The sequence below is a fragment of the Aulonocara sp. 'chitande type north' Nkhata Bay genome, linkage group LG2 (genome assembly GCF_057382095.1).
Source record: "Aulonocara sp. 'chitande type north' Nkhata Bay isolate Kocher_YH1m ecotype deep benthic linkage group LG2, A_spYH_male_GT1.1, whole genome shotgun sequence".
Taxonomy (NCBI): domain Eukaryota; kingdom Metazoa; phylum Chordata; class Actinopteri; order Cichliformes; family Cichlidae; genus Aulonocara; species Aulonocara sp. 'chitande type north' Nkhata Bay.
Genome location: NC_141345.1, coordinates 32,571,298 through 32,586,195, shown reverse-complemented (window position 1 = coordinate 32,586,195; position 14,898 = coordinate 32,571,298). Strand labels below are relative to the sequence as shown.

Below are 14,898 nucleotides of genomic sequence, written 5' to 3'. Positions count from 1 at the left end.
TGAAAGTATTGTGGATTTATTTCTGTTTGTTTTCTATATTAATATACTCAGAAATCCTGAGTTGTTGACAAAGACACATTACTTCAGCTGTGCTAAGCATATTGTTTATTGATTGCCTCTGTAACTATTAACATCAATATAGAAGCAATTTCCAGTAAAGCGTCTTAAAAAATAGCTTATCCAAAGATTAATTCTGCACTTGGATAATTACCCGCTGTCGCTAAATAGTAACATAAAGTGGCACGCAAGGATACAAAAAATGAAAAAGTCTAAAAGAGGAGTAAGGCAGGTTGAAAGAAACTCCATCACAGAGTTTATTTACTCACATTAAATATCCTATTTCCTTGTGAGCAGTTAAGTTGGAAACTTGAGAAAAAAAAGAATCCTCTGAAACCTAAAAAAGGAAGAGAGAGCAACTCAACTCTTCAAAGAATGGGGTTCTGTGTTTCTGTGACTTGCCAGAAGGGGTTTCTCTCCCACACATTCATGTATGATGTGGAATCCAGCAGACTAGATGAGACTCTTGCACTTTGTCATTTGCTCCTGTGACTTTTTTTCTTGGTCTCCTCTAGGAAATGCTTCAAATACAAAGGGCTGATAAGATGAAGGTTGATTATGAATTCTCTCCCTCTGCTAAATGTGTCAAGCCAGCCAAATGTCAGAAGATATTCTGTCAGAGGATATTGAGCTGACTGAAAATGTCAGACAGGGAGGAACCGTGAATAGGAAGGAAACAAGACAGAAACTGGTGCACATGTGTTAGTGTGACTCAGATATCACACAGCACCTGTTGTCTTTATGCTGCCTAATGATGGAGATTTGGATTGAACTACTGTTTCTAAGAAGTTGTGACCTGCTTTCTTTTGAACCATTTCCACTTTGAACTCCTTCAATAGTACAACACAGTTGGCAACAATCTGCAGGTCTCAGTGAGTAAACTTTGGCAAGACATCACATATTTCTCGAGGTTTACCACAATCCTAACTTTGTAATGGCCAAAAGAACAGAAACAGGCTGTCAGTTCAAATGTTAATAACAAGTTAGGTCCTTCTCAGATTTCAAAGAAAAACTCAAAGCCTAATTAACTGCATACATGAAACTGTTCAAAAAGAGTTATAAAAAATATGATCTTCTCGAACTATAAAGAAAAGGAAAATATTTAAATTAAGTGAATGTCTCCATTTAAAAAACAAACAAACAAAAAAAAAAAAACTCATGATGTGATATTATAGTATATCGGAAATCTGTTCACTATTTTTATTACAAATTATATCAGTAAGGAAGCTGACTAAATATTAACTGATAATTTATGGCAAAGGGGTGGGATTAAATAAGTGTTTACTTCTTCCCACTCCCTTTCAACATGTAAATTAATCAGAACATTTTTTTTGTATGTAATTTGTATAGCATTTTTTCTTTCTTATTTTCTTTTCTAAATGTACTTGTATATTGTTCACATGTTGAAATAAATTACTGTTACGACCCGGCTCAAAAGCCGCAACATAAAAAAAGGAGATGAATAACAGAGTGTGGGTGAGAAGAGGTTTCATCCTAAAATGGAAAACCAGGTTGGCTAAAATGGCTGGTGCCACCAAGGCAAAGACTAGTGCACTGCCGGAATGCTTGCCTCAGGTATGCTTTTATCCACACCTGACTAGGTGTGGCCAATTAGCACCAGCTGAAAACACTGAGACGATTAGAAGCTGCAGAGGGACGTAACACCTCCTCCCTTAAAAGGGTTCCTCTAGGACCCTTAAATTTATTAAAAGCCCCTCTGAAGCCTTCAGTTCCTTGACCCACAAACCTGGAATAAAAGTTAAAGCTAACAGAAGCACAGTGTTCACGTTATAGTTGGCATCTCTAAGCATGGATGGGCATGAGGATTTGAAGTTGCCACACTGAACAGACAAAAAGTAACATGTGACCAACACAAAGGAGCACAACAGTCAAACCCAAAATGATTACCTGATCTGCTACAACACAAAACCAAAAGTAGCAACAAATAATCACAACCAAGTGATCTGTTGTCTCCACCACACAGACAGTCACATACAAGTGGCCCTATACCACAACAAGTTACTTTAATCCAAAAAGTTCAGTAAATCAAGCACACCAGAGACCAACCGCAAACTGGAGAGCTATGGCCACACAATGACCACATCAAGGGTGGCTCAGCACCCCACAGTGTTATTGCCATCACCTGGCCAACAACACTCACAAGTGATCCAACAAAATAGCCATATTCCCCACAACACTAAAAGGTCACATCACAAAACACTCGCCTCACAAGGATCTCATTAGCATCCATCAACACTGACATATGCACACACATGGCGTACACACAATGCCAACTTAAAAACAGCCTACCTGCCTCAGCTACAGACCATGATCATGAATGGTCTCAAACCTCCTACCGAGTTTGGTGCCACTGATTTTCTATGTGCAACTCCCAGCCTAAAACACTAAAAACAACAAAACCCTTACTTTTCCTACCCTAGTCTTCAGTGGTGTACCAGGCTCGAGGCAACTTTAAACGCGAACTCGAGAGCAGGCAGCAGACCAGAGATACAGTCTCCTACCAAACTCTGAAGCGTACCCCCACCCAGGATAGCCACCAAACACAATAAACTAAAACAATAAAGCAAAACAACAAACAAGTGCTTCGATGGAAGGGCAGCACAGCCACCCAGCTGAAACACACTTACTAAAGGGAGTTTGCACAATTACAGTGACCACCATCACTCACCCACTTAAAAGCAAAACAAACTGACATTCAGTCTCCACTAAAATGTCCAAATATCCCGGACGAGCCCCCACTTATGTTACGACCCGGCTCAAAAGCCGCAACATAAAAAAAGGAGATGAATAACAGAGTGTGGGTGAGAAGAGGTTTCATCCTAAAATGGAAAACCAGGTTGGCTAAAATGGCTGGTGCCACCAAGGCAAAGACTAGTGCACTGCCGGAAAGCTTGCCTCAGGTATGCTTTTATCCACACCTGACTAGGTGTGGCCAATTAGCACCAGCTGAAAACACTGAGACGATTAGAAGCTGCAGAGGGACGTAACAATTACCAATCAATCATATTTCTTTTATGAAGACCAAAGGTTTTACACACGTTAAAAAAAATTGCTTATGTCCCAGGAAAACCAGAACCATCACAGGTGACCCCGTGCGCCCCGTTCACCACCTTTTTGACCCGTTGCCCTCTGGTCAATCAGGTCCCTCACCTCCAGACTCGTAAACAGGTTCTTCCCCTTGGCCATGCAGACTTTCAATAAACACTATCCCTGACAACCCACCCCTGCCCACCCACCTCAATAATCTAAGCCATGGTCTGAGAACCCTCATCACTCAGACCCCTCACACTAGAGCTGGGCGATAGAACGATAACGATATGTATCACGATAAAACTTTTACTCGATAGAGAAATTAAGCTATCGCGATAGACCTCGCCGCTCCTGTCCTCTTAAAAAAAAAAAAAAAAAAGGTCAGCCAATCCAAATCAAGTAGCGCAGAGCCGAACCAATCACAGCTGCAGCGTCACGTCGCGTGACTTGTTACGTACAGCACAAGTGCCAAGCCGCACGTGTGTTTGTTTGGGAAGCAGCCAGCGGGTAATGGAGCCAGCGCGTAATGGAGGAAATGAGTGTGCCGACTAGAAAAATCAACCGAGCGTGACCGAAGAGAAAACAGATGATGGTTCCAATGCCGGAGAGATTGTCGAACGGAAGAGCCATAGAAGTTCCATAGTGTGAAGGTATTTCGGCTATTTCAAGTCTGACAAAAAACAGAGTAGCGTGCACTGTAAATGTGCCGAAAGCAAGTCTGGAAATACAATAAACTGGTGCATGCGTCACACTGTGCGCCACGTTATTGTTTCGGTGAAATGAATTTCTACAATACTGTTACTGTTAATTCTACTCTCTGCAGTGTTTAAATGCTTACATATACACACAGTTACTGTCCCTCCACACATACGACTCGGTTCTGCTTCTATGCCCCAGCTTTGTTTACTTTTTCCCACCGAGGCTTCTAGACTTCTGATTGGCCAACATTTCTGCACGGTTAGGAATCTAGCGCCACCTGCTGCTTTGGCATGTTCATAGCAGCGTTTTCCTTCATTTCTGCCTTTATGTGTGGACGGGATTATTTTTTAAAACGAAAACGGAAAATCTCCGTTTTCAAAAATACCCGTGTACGTGTGGACGTAGCCTCAGTGTCTGACTGGAAGCGCTAATTCATCATTCGGCTTTTGTCAGACTAAAGTAACTGTTAAAACTGTTTGAAAAGCTCAGCTATACAACAAGGAGAGATTGAGAATTTCCTTTTAGTTCTCAGTTTATTTGATATTGACAAAAGTTAGTCAATTTTGTCTGTTCTTCTGTAAAACAAACTAAGATTTATTTTTAGAATTAATATTTTGTTTCTAAGTGGAATTGACAATTTAGTCTGTTTCGTTTGTTCTATTTTGAAACTTAAACGCTTTAGCAGCTGCCTTTTGTGTAGTTTGCAATATTTGCCTTTATTTATCTGAAAAAGTCTCATGTTCCTTAAGTACATCTACCCTGTTGAACTTATTATGGGAAATAAATATTTAAATAAAAACAAGCTGCTGATTATTTCACATTTTACTTGTGAGCAACGGCACAAGTATAGTTATTTGGCTTATATCGTGATAGATATCGTTATCGCCTGAAATGAAAAAAACATATCGTGATATGAAAAAATCTCATATCGCCCAGCTCTACCTCACACACAGACTCTATTCAGACTACGTTTTTGCTTTGCACTCATTGTTCTCTAATGTGTGCCTTTCTCCTATTTTTGTATATATTTCTTTTGTTTTGTATACACCCCTCTTGATTGTATATATTTCTCCTATTTGCCATTTATTCCTGCTGTCTACTATTTATTTTTTATTCCAGCACAGTTGTATGTGTACTTGTTGTAAGTGTGCAAGGACAAATAAAGGGCTATTCTATACTTTTATGCTATTAAAAGGAGAATAAAGAAGAAATGAGCATCAGTATCAATGAAATATGAGTATACACATTAATTATGTCGTGGCATCTGAGAGATTTTTTTTTCCAGGGTTTCAAGTTACTCTCTGTTTTCTCATAATACTCATAATTACTGCACTACTTTCCAAATCAATTAACTAACAACTGGGTAAAAAGAACGCCATTGTAAACATTGTCGTAATGTTTACACACTAGGACAATATGAACCATCAACTTTAAAATATAGTTTTTTTTTAAAGACAAGAGCTATTATTTAGTATTGACTAAAACTGCAAATTTAAAAATAAATTTCTGTCACATCTGATATATATTTTACTGAACAATGTAAACAGACGATGGGAGTAACAAAACTGTATCCTCACCAAAGGCTGTGTAGAACTCCTCTTTTGTAAGGTGCTCATCATCGTTCACGTCGTTGTACTTCAGCAAGTCAAACAATGTGCATTCAGAGATGTCCTTGGATAGACCTTCTTGCTTGATGACCTTCAATGAGAATACATCAATCGTTGGTTAAAGAAGGTTAAGAGCATTTTTTTTTAATTCTGTTTGTGTGTGTCTGTTGGTTTTTTTCAGTACTGTTCCAGAAATTATAATAAAACAAAACCTCTATGCAATTAATGTTGCCACTAAACAAATCAGCCAGATGTTGACTAATAACATTTTTCTTTTCCACCAAAGGATTTGATGTCTCTTAAAGTAAACCACAGCAGTGATGGCACTGCTTATTCAGTCTACAGTGAGTAATCAGCACAGTTAAACCTACACAGAGAAGTGTAGGTTTAACACATATCTGTGTAGGTTTAAACTTGCTTTCTGCTCTAAGCCCACCAGACATGTATATCCTAATAAGCTGAACACAGTAGAGGGACAGATGTCCAGTTGCCTTTAAGTCCATTTTAAGTGGGATGAGGCAAACAAAGGCTAATATGGATTGTCTGTGTAGGTTCTCAATCATCCAGGTCATGGTAATTTAAGAAGCTTGGAAAGAAAAGCGACTGGACCTCTTTAAGTGTCTTAAAGACGTTTCATCCGAGAAGCTTCTTCAGTTCTAAGACCAAATGGTGGAGAGTCCCAGGTATTTAAACCCTAGTGCGAGTTGTCCCTTAAGATGGTTGTTGACCCGCTATTGATCATGTGCCTCATCACATGAGCCAAGGACATCAGCAGAGGTCCGGGTGAAACATTGCGAGACCTTGTCTCACCCTATCATGTGACCTACTGAGATCAAGTGATGCAAGATGTGAGTAGGTGGTAAGATCATTATAGATCTTTTGTCCACTGATGCAAAAAAAATTTGTTTACCCCAGGTTTAAATCTAAGAAACAATAGGTGTTGCTTGGATTACACATGTCATTACAAAATGAAAATTTGAGTACCATATATCTAATTGCCAAGAAAACGGTTTCACTAAAACTGGAATGCACTGGCTGAAATGCAAAGTCGAAACCATCGGGTACTATCTCAGGTCAATTAAGTTTTTTACGTTAACCTTATTTGCATCTACTCTTTGACAAGTTGTGTGGCTAGCATTGTCACCTCACAGTAACAAGATGATGGGTTTGAATCCACCTCTGTGCTGGAATGATGACGTGACCAGCGTGTAATTATGCGCAAAAAAGGAAGTAATGGCCCAGATATCAACTATATTCTCCAATTCTCCACTCACTATACCGAAGCCCAAACATAGGATTGTTAAGGCCAATATTGATATTTTGGTGATTTTAAAATTTTGCGCATTTTAAAATTTTGCTAGCATTTCTTATACATAGTTATTTATTTAGTGATTTACACTGGCCAAATCTGCTTAGATCATGTAGTTTTTATGCTTGCTGTGTTTCAAACATGTGTGTTGCCAAAAGCCAAGTTGCAAAGTGCCCTCTGCTGGAAAAACTACGCAATGTCAGGCCATTTCCCCCATCTTGTTTACTCAGACAAAGCCAGTTAACAATTGAAAGTTTAAATTTGAAAAACAAATACAATGGTTTTAGTATTTGTAGAACCGTACAGTCACAAAACTACAAAATAGTAGACAGTTTTGTTAATCATTGGCTTTTCAGATTAATATTTAAAAGTTCTACAGTTCCTTCAGGTAAAGTGTCAGTCTATGAAGGCTGTGGTCATGTTCGGTAACATTTGCATTGTAGCCAAACTGAAAGTCAATGAAGTTCTGTCACAACAGTGGATGAACAGGTCCAAAATACTGCAGTTTTTGTCATCATCCTGATAAAAACATGATCCTATTCCACACCTTCTGCATGGCCCTGGCAGTAAAACATCCATCATACTAGATCAGCTGTCAAAATGCTGATCACAAGGGACGGCTTTATACATCATGCATTGTCCATCGGATCAGTGCACTTCCCTTTCCCAGATGACTTGCCCAAAATTTAAGAGTTACCTGTGATGCTATGTGAGCTACACCTAACTTTAATTTGAATGTTGAATCACTGAAAAAAAAGAATTCAATGTACAAATTTTCTATTTTAATTCTTTTCATTCTTGGGCTTAGAAATTTTTTTTAAAAAGAAGATGATTTTAACTCAAAAACAGTCTTTACTCATTGCTCCTTTCTTTGCTTGCTTTTTGGTCTTTTCATCACCTGGAGTGATGTGGCATTTAAGAGACTTTTATGCGTTGGAATTGCAGGCTTTGATGCATAAACTCCATTTCTGTTTCTACAGTGTTTTTCCAGTGACTCCTCTGGAGAAAAAGAGAACAACAAAGCAGTAACATATCCTGCACATGTTCAGTGGACCATGTGAGCTAAATGATCTGAGGCAAATCATCAATAGGTTAACCAGATATATGTGTATTGAGATTGCAGCTTCTGCCTGTTTTAAATTGAACCTTAATTTACAAAGCCAATGGAACATTGGCTGGTTACCCAGACAGAACATATGTCTTACAATTAGCAGTTACACTGAGTTTTCTTTTTTTTTTTTTTTTACTTACACGGAACCTATTCTTGCAATACAGACATTATGTACCATAACTATACGGTTCCTGCTAGAAAGGTTGTTCAGCTGGGATGCTTAAGTTAACCCCCTGTTGCGCCTCCAGGCTTGCAATACACTGGTGGAAACCTTGCTGTATGTGAACATTTTCCAGCATTCCAGACGTGCTTTCATCTCCTTCACTCTCGACTCTGCTCTTCCCTCATAACCATAACAATTTACACATCATCTCCCTTACAATTTCAAAAGTTTTAAAGTTGCATCTGTCTCCTCTTTATCCACCTTTACTATTTTTTTACACAAACAAAATAAGATTCTGTGTTATTCATGTGAAAAGAGGGTAGTTGTAAACCCTGCATGCATTAATCTGCAAAGAAAAAACAAAAAGAAAACCTTTTGTATTGTCAAGAGGATGAATTAGGTACTGCAGTACAAAACAATACTGCAGGACTCATACTAGGATGTGTGACTTATGAAGCAAGATCTTCAGTGACTGTGCTATGAATGTTTCAAAAGATTTGCAAATTCGTTATATCTATTTTTTGTATCTATTTTAGCCCCCCAAAATCCCAAAATAGGGATCAGAAGTCACCTGTTCGCACTCCTCTTAATTTGAATTCAGCTCTTTTAGAAATATTTGCAGACCTGATAACAACTCAGACTAGACTTCTGCAGAGATTTAAAATCAGAATCAGAATCAGAATACTTTATTGATCCCTGGGGGAAATTATTTTTTGTTACAGTGCTCCATTTTAAACCAACATTAAGACAAGACAGACAATACGCTAACTAAGAATAGTACAATATATACATATATATACATACATACATACATACATAAGTCACTTATAAATAAATATTTGGAAAAGAAACATGTGTAGCTGTAGCAGCAAACAGTGTGTTAAGTGGATGCGTTGTACAGGGAGATGGCCACAGGCAGGAATGATTTCCTGTGTCGTTCAGTGGTGCTTTTCGGTAATCTCAGTCTCTCACTGAACGAGCTCCTGTGACTGACCAACATGTCATGGAGTGGGTGGGAGGTGTTATCCAACATTGTCTTTATCTTGGACAGCATCCGCCTCTCCGACACCACCTTGAGGGAGTCCAGCTCCATCCCCACAACATTGCTGGCCTTACGGATCAGTTTATTAAGTCTGTTGGCATCTGCGACCCTCAGCCTGCTCCCCCAGCATGCAACAGCATAGAGGATCGCACTGGCCACCACAGACTCATAGAAAATCCTCAGCATTTTCTGGCAGATGTTGAAGGACCTCAGTCGCCTCAAAAAATAGAGACGACTCTGGCCCTTCCTGTAAAGTGCTGTGGTGTTTTTAGCCCAGTCCAGTTTATTGTCAATGTGTACTCCAAGGTATTTATAGTATAGTAAAAGTATAGTATAGTAAAAGAGCAATTTTCCATTAGTTAGAACCTTGAGATTTGTACTATATTTAAAAGTTTATAGATGCAAGTTGAAAAAAAAAACTTACATAATGTTTCTTCTTACAGCAAATTCTACAGCATCTTTTATCATGCTTTTTGTAGACAATAAACGGTATATCAGGATCAACACTGGACAAGAAGCAGTGTTTTATTTTTATTTTTTCTAGTAAAAGATAAATCTTCAAATATTATGTTTGGTACAGTGATAGATACGATGAATGCATGAAGAAAAAATATGTTTTGATTTGCCATTTTAAAAGGGCACTAAAAGGGCAGGAACAATTGCTCACTGTGTCACTTCATGTGCACACTCTAGCACATTGAGTAAGTCCAAGTGAGGGATTTCTGTCCTAGAATTTCAAATGAGATCAGAGAATGCTCCAATTATAAAGGGTGCTTTAGGCCATGGGGGTGGCAGCCATAATTTTGTAATTTTAAACTGATGAAAAATGTGTGAATTGCTTATGTAGTTCTTTTTGAAGGTTTGTTCAGGCCAAATTTGATTTGCATTAATCTCTTCTTTCAAAATTATAATTTCTTAATAAGATAGAACTCAGTGCCAGCTCAAGCAGATGAGGTTAAGAAAACATGCACGGCCCTGCCAGTACAAGTTAAGAGAGCCATAACCTTACTGTGTAACTTACATCATTTAAGTTGAGTTATGAATTACTCTGAAAAAAAATTCTGATCAATAAAGCAGAGAATCCATTTGAAAACAAATTATTAATTTGGTATAGGAGCCATGATGGTGAAGCGCTATTAACCCATGAGAGCCTTTGTTTGTTAACTGACTGATTAGATGGAGAAACCTATTTCGAAGCGATATTTGTCCTGCTGTCATTGTGTAGTTATTCTGATGTGAATTAAATTAATCAGAAACATTTTTATGCCTGTAAAGTAAACATGTAAATAGTCTTCACTTACTACAGGCAAACAAAGATACAGTTTGGACTGTTGCATTGATGGATTTTTTTGGACAATATTTTCTCCAAGGTAAATAACAAAACAAATGAAAAAAAGTTTCTTGGTTAACTACTGCATGCATACCCCAAAGTCAGGTAGGCTCATGAAAAAAAGCATATCTGTATGAACAAAAAAATAATAAATTCAGTTGAAACCCCCATAAGGGCCACCTGCAATTCACTGATATTTCAATTTCTGCCCTTCCCAAAAGTGCTCCCTTCTCTCCATTTTCCTGTGAATGAGGTTTATGTGGCTGGCTCTGCATGAAATATGCCAAATTTCCCATATATGTAAACAACAAAAATGGGAGGAGGGCTAAAAACAGACTTGGAGGAATCCCTGAAAACAGTTCCTCCATTTGGACGTATATTATTAGCCTGCATGATTCAAAACACCTGGTGGGGGTGGGGGTATCAACTCTGCAGAGGAAAAGATTACATCTCATTTACAAACAGGGTTAAAAACCAGGCCAAAGTAATATTCAATAGGTTGAAAGGGCATATTCAAATTAACACTTGGGGTATATTGGCAATGTTTTTCCATAAAACCCAGTCCAACACGGTCTAAGGAGCTTGGAAGGAAAAGTGTCTCTTTAAGTTGCTTGAAGATGTTTCACCTATCAACGAGAAGCTTCTTCAGCTCTAAGGTCAAATGGTAGAGAGTCCCAGATTGAAGTCCTAGGGGAGCGTCCCCCAAGAGGGTCATGAACCCCCTGGGGGGATGACTGAGAACCTTCACAGACATACCAGTCCAACATAGTTTGTTGACTATGTATTTTATTCACCGAGCATTGATTTCTCTCAAGCTGGCAAGGAGTACCATTTAATGTTAAAACATGTAAAAATATGTAAATAATATGAAAATATCACTATTTTGTGGCCATATGCCATAAACCTCCTGTGCTAAAATATTGATCTAATGAGTCAGAGGAAAGGGCACTGACAAAGCTTACCAAGGTGACCTCTGTACACGCAGGATTTCCTACTGGATCAGCAGGAAGATAACAGAAGAAAAGAAACTGATATGATGGTTTTGAAAACCACTGCGGGTTGCTTACCCCTTCAATTATTCAAATAAGCTCTATATTAACTCAATCCCGGGGTACTGGGAGACTTTATTTGATATGCACAGAATATCTTCCTTCCTTACGGCAGCCACAAAAAGGTCTTTTTTACAACATCCCTCTTGGTAGTGCTGGTCAAAGGCTGTAGCCTCCCTTAAGCTTCATGGCTCCTTTGACCCACATTGCTTTTCAAAAGATTTACCTTGAGCGATGCACAACAGCTACCAGAGGGAAGGGTAAAAGGAGTAAAACGGACACAATTCTGGCACACATGAAAGAGGACAGTTTAAACACCTGAGCGCACAGATGGTTTGTTCACTTTTTATCCCCCTTTGATGAGATATTTAAATGAAATGGCTCTCAAGTTTTGACAGACATGACAGATACTGTGAAGTCTCTTGAAATGGGAAGCAAATATTTTTATTCTGTACTTAAATGATGCTTTAAAAAATACCTTAAGACCAGTGTTAGCTTGTGAGTCGAGGTTAAGCAGTATGTTACCTTCATGCCAAACACACACTAATACCACATTCATTTTTGAAAGGGGGAATATGTAGTGGCATAGTCAAGCTCATTTTTACTCCCATATTCTTACCTGTGAGAGCTCGCTGGCATCTATTTGACCGTTATTGTCTGTATCAAAGCGTTTGAACATGACATCAACCAGTTGCTTCTTGGCCACCATGCTGTCCTTGTGTTTCCCATGGCTGGCAGGCCCCATGTATCGTTTCTCATGCAAATCCAGAATCTTGTTTTTCAGCCGTCGGTAGTCGCTCAGTCTACAGTTATCATCTGGGGGGGAAAAAGAAAAGGCAAACTGGTTGGATGATGGAGAGTTTATTTATTTATTTGTAGTAAAAAATGCAATAAGAGCTAAGGGGAAAGTACATGTTTATTTTATCCGATAACATGTTTCATAAATATCTAAATTATTCCCAAGTGCAGAACAAAGCACAATTAAAAACATTGAACTTATTATTTGTAACAATGGATGTAGTGTTTTCACATTTTTAGCCAATTAGTATCCAAGCAAAGTAGAATCCCCCTGAAGATTCACATTATTAAACATTAGCTCTTGTTTATATTCAGCAAAACCCAAATCTGTACAGGTCTCTGACTGTCTTCCTCATAATAACAAACGCTAAAGATTGTTTTCCCGAGGGGAGCACAAAGTGTGACAGACACGCTGCCTTCACTGCCTCAAACTAAGAAAGCGGGAGCCTCTTCAACACAAAGAAACTGATGAACAAATCCATCACACAGGTGTCAAACACTAACCCTGACAGCAACAGAAAACACGTTGGTTTTGTATTTACAATCCACCATCAAAGGCTCCAGATCAAAGACGTAAACTACATGAAAGATTCAGCAGAGTAGAGTGGAGCCAAAGAGAAAAATAAGGACTAAAACTAGAGGTTGACACATGTCAAATCAGCTTCTCCTTGCTAAATCTGGAAGTCTCTCTCTACTAATAACAGTTATATTAGCTGATGTCAACAAGCACATGGGAAAAACGTTGCTGTTCACTGGGAAGTCTTTTAAGTCTCTGGAGAGGACGCTGACATCTATACCACATCTTACTGCGTGATCAACATGGGACAAGTATGGAATAATAGCTTCGTTGCAGAATCTCATGTGAGACAAATGATCTTTGTTGGGGATGATCAAGCAGGAATGATTTAGTGAGTCTGGTAATGAGAATTTCACACAGTAGAACTGGGTTCTCACCGAAAGCTGATGACTAGCTAAGTAGAATCAGAGTGACCCCAGAAACCAATGACATGTCATTATGAGATACCTGGGATCTCATTTTTGTACTGTAAATGTCTTCAAGCATTCCTTTATAGAAACAAATTGAGCAATCAGTGAGCATTTAAATGAGATGATTGATGTAATCCCGACGCTCGCCATCATTTGGATATGACAGCCTTGAAGAAGTTCTCCTTAAACTCTGCCAGGGAAATAAACTGGCTTTCACCGAAACTATCATTTTCATCTCAGTTCTCTGTAACCTTGTAAAGTCCCCAAGGCGTAAAAACTCTATTCTTCGCATTCATATAATGTTTATTATTATCATGAAGAAAGTATAAAAATTAAGTATAAAAATATGGTAGCGTAAAGATTCAGTGTAAACAACAATGTACAACCGACACTTAACTTATTAGAAATGATTTACTGAGATTTGCAGTTTTCTGTGATAGCTGTTATTCTCTTGGTGGAAAAAGTGAAGAAATACCTTTATCTATGAATGAAAAGAGAAAAGCAAATAACAAGAAACACGACAAATATAGATTCTTCCATACAAGCTTGTTAGATAAGATTTTCTCTTTAATACAGATGTCAATATCATGGACAACAGGTGCTATTTGGATACTAGCGCTCTCCTTTTCAAATTTAAAAACTGCCACATTCTCTGCGCTGCAATGAAAAGGAAAAGTTAACGCCATTAGTGTCTGATCATTGCTATTCCATGCAGGGCAGAAGGGTTCAAGTGAATGTTTGATGAGTGTAAAACTGATGCGAATCGCATGCGATGACCTTTACAGTTACCAACTCCAACCACGAATGTTTACTGTGGGAGATATTGGATCAACATATTGAAGATCATGCTCTCTGCTGTAGTTATGAATATTAAAAAAACTGAAAAACAAGGTTTATATTTTGTAGGAACAGTTTGGTCCCAAGACGCATAAAAAAACACATCTACCGTAGATGCTTGTGGACATATTTCACTTTAAAGATTTTTTTCCCTGTAATCTATGTGTTGTGTTTTAAGACGGTCTCTTTTGTTTTGTTTATCCAAAGACATTGTCAGCAGTGTAATTCTACTCCTATAAATGCTTTATTTTCTGATGACCTCGTGTACCAAAATTAGGAAATCATAACCTAGCCAGGTGGAGAAAATTAGGTAAGAGAAAGAAGCACTGGAACATTGTCTCTCAGTGATGGTCTGGCTTCTATAACTATCAAACTGAGGTGTTGACAGATGTTTGAGCTGCACACTCAGTCAGAAGCACTCTGTAACTAGCAGGGTGTGAACAAAAACAGTGGTGGCTGCTAAGGACTTTCTAGCAGCCGCAGCAGGTAACAAAACAACAGGAAGCTCTTTTCAATGACAAAATTTGCTTTGGCTGTCAAAATAGTGATAATGGCTGGTGAATTCTAGGGAATCAAAAAAGTAACTTGCCCTCCAAAGTGTACCAACTGCAGAATGCTGCACCTCTTGGAGCGGGTTCTGCTTTAACAAGCATCAGTGGCAGAGAAGCTGCCCTGGTCACAGATGGCTGGTAAAATGAATAAAAGATAAATGGCTGCTGGCATACCCTCGGCTAAGGTCAGCTACATAAAAGAAGCATGAACTATCACATGCATGCAGGTCCACACGTGGATGTAAATGAAACTACTTATAGACAAACTGCTACCCAAAAACATGCATTTAAACACTCCAACATATCC

General features: G+C 38.5%; 1 protein-coding gene across 1 annotated transcript in view; it reads right to left on the bottom strand.

The window, feature by feature from the left end:
- Nucleotides 1–14,898, bottom strand: part of fstl5 (follistatin-like 5) — a 197,731-nt gene that overhangs the window by 81,960 nt on the left and 100,873 nt on the right. Inside the window, exons 5-6 of the mRNA XM_086259763.1 lie at nucleotides 12,038–12,234; nucleotides 5,385–5,505 (exon numbers count right to left, since the gene is read on the bottom strand). Coding sequence (XP_086115889.1) covers nucleotides 5,385–5,505; nucleotides 12,038–12,234 — 318 coding nt within the window. The remainder of the gene's footprint in view (nucleotides 1–5,384; nucleotides 5,506–12,037; nucleotides 12,235–14,898) is intronic.